At 33.8% G+C, this 4,765-nt stretch overlaps 1 protein-coding gene across 2 annotated transcripts in view; it reads right to left on the minus strand.

The window, feature by feature from the left end:
* Positions 1-117: 117 nt before the first annotated feature.
* The window catches only part of ECHDC1 (ethylmalonyl-CoA decarboxylase 1), a 61,273-nt gene continuing 56,625 nt past the window's right edge, over positions 118-4,765 (minus strand). For both annotated transcript variants that reach the window (XM_011961675.1, XM_011961674.1), the window contains one exon: positions 118-1,714. In XM_011961675.1, coding sequence (XP_011817065.1) covers positions 1,306-1,714 — 409 coding nt within the window. In that variant the 3' untranslated portion in view covers positions 118-1,305. The remainder of the gene's footprint in view (positions 1,715-4,765) is intronic.

Raw genomic sequence — 4,765 nt, forward strand, 5'->3', positions numbered from 1 at the left:
TTAAAGCAGATACCATTAATATTTTATATTTTCCTTACCATATTCATTAGTAGTCTAACACTCTGGATTAAATGGCAGACTTACAGTGTAGCAGACATGAATTCACTTTAAACAAAATGTAGACCACAAAATCCACTTTTATTTGGTAGATTTTACATCTGTGGCCAAATAGAAAATATTACGTTGACACAGTAATCTAGAATTTACCTCTGAAAAAAAGTAACGTGAGTCTGTCTAACCATATTTTCCTAACTCAACAGTAGGATCATGTATAAGGCAAATGCAAGTTATTTTTACCATGATTCTCAAATGTGAATTGAATGTTACAGTAGCAAATACTTTTGACCTCTTGTGATGAGTCAGAACTAGAACTTAATTCTTGGACTTTCACATTTTTTTAAAAAGTGTATTTCTGGGATGATCACAAACATTTTATGTTGTGCATTTTTACGTTTACTTTTGAAAGACAGTTATAAAAGAAGGTTAGTTGTTTTTCAGGAAAAAAAAAGAAATCTGATGTAAAAATGCAAATTTATGTTGCAGGATGCTTCATGAGTCCCTTCGAGTGGTTTTGATTTTAAAACTACATCAACAGTAGTTGTTTATTACTAGTTGGAAATTCCAGGGCACACAAATGAATGTTCAATTTGTAAAATCAGTTGACTTTCCATGTCATGGCTATCACTGTTTAGTAGATAATTTATAATAGAAAACTAATTATTGAAAAGACCAAATAAAGTTCCAAATTTGTAGTGGGTAGTGAGGTACATCTTTTTTTTAAATTAAGGGCCATTTCCCATGAATTTTACTCCGGCTGTTTGGAGCAGAACAAAATAATTGATCATACCCTTTCTTGTTTTCTTGTTCCCTGATCCCTCCCCACTTTTGCTCTTTAATAGCAATACTCATTCAGTTATTTTGGTAAATTATTTCCAGGTAAGACAGGTAAGACAAAATTTTATGAAAAGTAACACCAGGAATAGGTTTTGTATAGAAGCTCTTCTTTTAAACACTGCTCTTTGCTTATAAGCTAAGAATTATTATTGGAATTGAGAGCAATAATTTTTAAGTCAAAAGTGTATATTTTAGCTAAATGTTCCAGATTATGCAGTAAATACCCAAGTGAATAACTGGCAAGAAATGAGGTAAATGTGAGTTCAGGTATTCAAAAGATGATTTAAAAACAAGTCTGCATATTAATAGTAGCCTTCAAAGTAATTCTGATGTTCATATTTCACATCATTTAACATTTATACATATTAGTCACTGGAGCTTTACTTGGAGTACATCCACACGAAAAACCAATTATTTATTAAATTTTCCTTTCTTAGCAATAGCCTCTAAATTTGCAGGCCCACCCCAAACTGTTCCTAAAAGATCTCTTTCATTCTGTAATGCTTCCTCCAAATATAGCTCTCTGCCTGAACAAACAGATTTTTTCAAAGCTCTGATTACTTCCGGTGGCCCTTGGATGAATTGCTTTAGCCATTCTTGTGCCTCTTCTAGAGATTTAGTTTCATCTGAAGACTGCAAGACCTCTTCAACCATTCCTATCTGTAGAGCATATTTTGAATCCAGTTTAAGGGCCCCACTCAGCACTTTGAGAGCTTGTCTACTTCCGATTATTTCAACTAGCCGGGTGGTGCCACCCCAGCTTGGTATTATGCCCATCTCTTTGTGGACGAATCTGATCTTACTCTCTGGAGTCATTAACCTGTAACAGAAAAAAGAAAAGCTTAATTGTAACTCTCTGAGTGTGTGTATATATGCCCTAATCATAAAGTACTACCCATTCATGATCTGATGTGAACTCTCCATAGATCTTTATAGGTAGATATATTAAAAACAATGTTTGAAAAATATGGCTGTTTCGTCTAGAATTTAATTCACTAATAGTATTTAAAACTTCCTTTGAAAACAGTATCAACATTTTTTGTTGTGCTTGTTTACCCTTTGCAAACAAGAACCTACTCTTTGTTTCTAAAAGCCCAAAGTTGGTATTTCTTGAGTGGTGACCTAATGAGAGGATCTGGATCAAGTGAAAGTATGGGAGTAGGAAATGTTAGGTGCATACTATGAAAAACAAACAAGCATATTAAGTTAAGACTCTCAAAAGTCCTTAGGGGGAAAAAAACCGTTTTAAATACAGCATCTATTCAGCAAATATTTACCAAGAACTACCAATGCCAGGTGGTGTTTTAGGTGCTGAGACTACAGGAATGACCAAAATAAAATCCTTGTGCTCAGGAGCTTGTTTTCAGTTTGGAGAGAGAGGCACTAAACTATATAAAGTCAGTGGCAATGAGTGCTTTATAGCAAAAAAAGAAAAAGAAAATGAGGCAGGAGACTATTGACTTGGGGATATGTGTGCTGGGGGTGTGCTATTTGGGACGAAGAAGGACTCTGAATATTTGAGCAGCTACCCGAGGAAGTGAGCAATACAAAAATCTGGGAAAACATGTTCCAGGAAGAAGGAATTGCAAGTGCAAAAGTCTTGAAGTAGAACTGCTTAGTATCTCTGGAGACGAGTACAGTGTAACTGAAACATGGGGAATAAAATGAGAAGCATACTTACAGGCCTTAGTAAGGAGTTCGGATTTTATTTATTTTTTAAGTGTGCAGTTATATAGAGGAGGTCAACCAAAGAACTAGCGTCTGACACTTTACAAGGGCTGCTCTAGTTGACATGTGCATGAAGACCTTATTTAGCATTTCAAAGCTCTTACACCATTTTTTTTTAAGGAACTGGCAATACAACTATTGCAGAGCTAGGATTTAAACCTAGGCAGGTTGGCTTCAGTATCTTCATGGTACACATAATAGTTAGCTAGACAAGGTGGAATCAGGTATACCAGTAAGAAAGTTATTGATAGAGGCTTGGATTAGACTGATAGCAGTGAGTTTCCCTAACGGGTTCATTTTCCCCTTATGACTAGGATGATTAATAAGGAAAGCATAGCAATAAAGGGGAGTTAACACAAAGAAATTGGTGGGCATAGCAAATGGCCTCACATTTGCCAGTTCAACAGACTGAGTAAAGTTACCCGATTTAGGAAATGCTGCTGATGCATTTTACTTTGAATGCATGCTTCAAAAAGCTTTCACTTTCAAATTACTCAGTACAAAAAAAGAAGACCTTAAGTTGGTCTGGCTTTCCAACGTGTTAAATACTGAAATGCAGGGGATTTGGTTCTATTAGCACTAAGAACAAAAAACTCAGTCTTTGACCCCAGAGAATTCTGACAAATGCCCATTTATTAACTCACTGGGAAACTTTGTCTTCACAGTTGTGGATTTCTACAAAGGAAATATGCCTTGATTATGAACAATTGCTTCTAGAGGCACATAGCTATGAAAAATAATAGTTTTCAAGAAATAATTTTAAAATTGGGAGGAAGAGCAAGTCTTATAAAAATCTGAATTTATCACAACATTGTAAGAGGAATACTGCCTTGTTAAACAGAAAACAATGTCAAAAGGAATAGAAATTATAGAAATAATGTCTAATATTCTTAGAATAGGAATACTGTCAATATTGAACCCAATCCTATAGGCTTTTCACATAATACATTAAATATGTAACTGTTTTGAACTGAATCCTGGAATTGGTTCAGAGCTGCGCCTATATGGAGTAAAGGACTATGCCAGGAATAAATTCATTTAGAATCAGCTGAACATAAAAACTGGTTAAAGTCCTAGATGTTGGATTAATGTAGATGAGCTTATGACAACAAAAGTTATTACCTATGTAAGTACATTCATATTTGGAATTATTTGTTTCTAAAGAAAAATCATCATCATCATCTCGATGGTGAATTTTTTCCATTTGCCTTATTTTATAAGGTAAAGTATGTCTTTTGGAATCATATTTTACAACTCCAACAAATATTTTACAACTCAACAAATTTTATCTTTGTAAAACACCTTTTGTGATCAAAATCTGACATCCATTCTTTGCAAATTGTATACCTTGGATGTGCTTGTGTACTGATACACATTAAATATATATTAAATAAATACGACCAAAAAATTCATTGGTGACAAAAGAACACAAGTAGTTTCCTCTAATAAACACAGCATTCAGATGGTAACCTTGACAAGACTAATTTAACCTAAAAATTAAAGTTTAAATATAAAATTTAAAATGCTGAAAAACCTAATTTAAGAAGGACATTGTTATATTATCAACAAGATATATCCGAAAAGAGTTTCCTGATAGATCCTACAGGATTATACACTAATTCCTTCCAGAGTTTAGATGCAGTTGCCCGGTAATATAATTATTGCAAGGGATAATCTATGTAGAGTAATGGAAGACTTAGTTCTTATAATTTTGAAGACGTGACAGACTTAATTTATACAACCATATTAAACTAGCTTATTTTGACAAGTAAAAGAATGGTGTCTTCTGACTGTTGAATAGCATAATCATTGGCAATGTATAAAATTTCCTCTGACATCCTGGGGCAAAGGAGATGAGATGAGATTAATCAAATGTGGATATACTTCTTGTTACCACTGTCTGGATGAAACAATGGTATAGGAAAAACTACTGATAACTGGGGAAAGAGTTTCACTTTTGACAGGTGATACAAAGTCAAGTGTTGATGGCACCAGGAAAGACTGTTCAGTGAGTTACTACTTTTTGGTGTAGTAACTTAAGTTTCAGGTCTTTGAACAAATGTATTCAAGAACATTGTAAAAAAAAGTTACCAAATGTTACTAAAATAGGAACTTTTTAGTGGAAAAGTTGCAAAAAAAAAAA

The sequence above is a fragment of the Colobus angolensis genome, unplaced genomic scaffold, assembly GCF_000951035.1.
Source record: "Colobus angolensis palliatus isolate OR3802 unplaced genomic scaffold, Cang.pa_1.0 Scaffold562, whole genome shotgun sequence".
Classification (NCBI taxonomy): Eukaryota; Metazoa; Chordata; class Mammalia; order Primates; family Cercopithecidae; genus Colobus; species Colobus angolensis.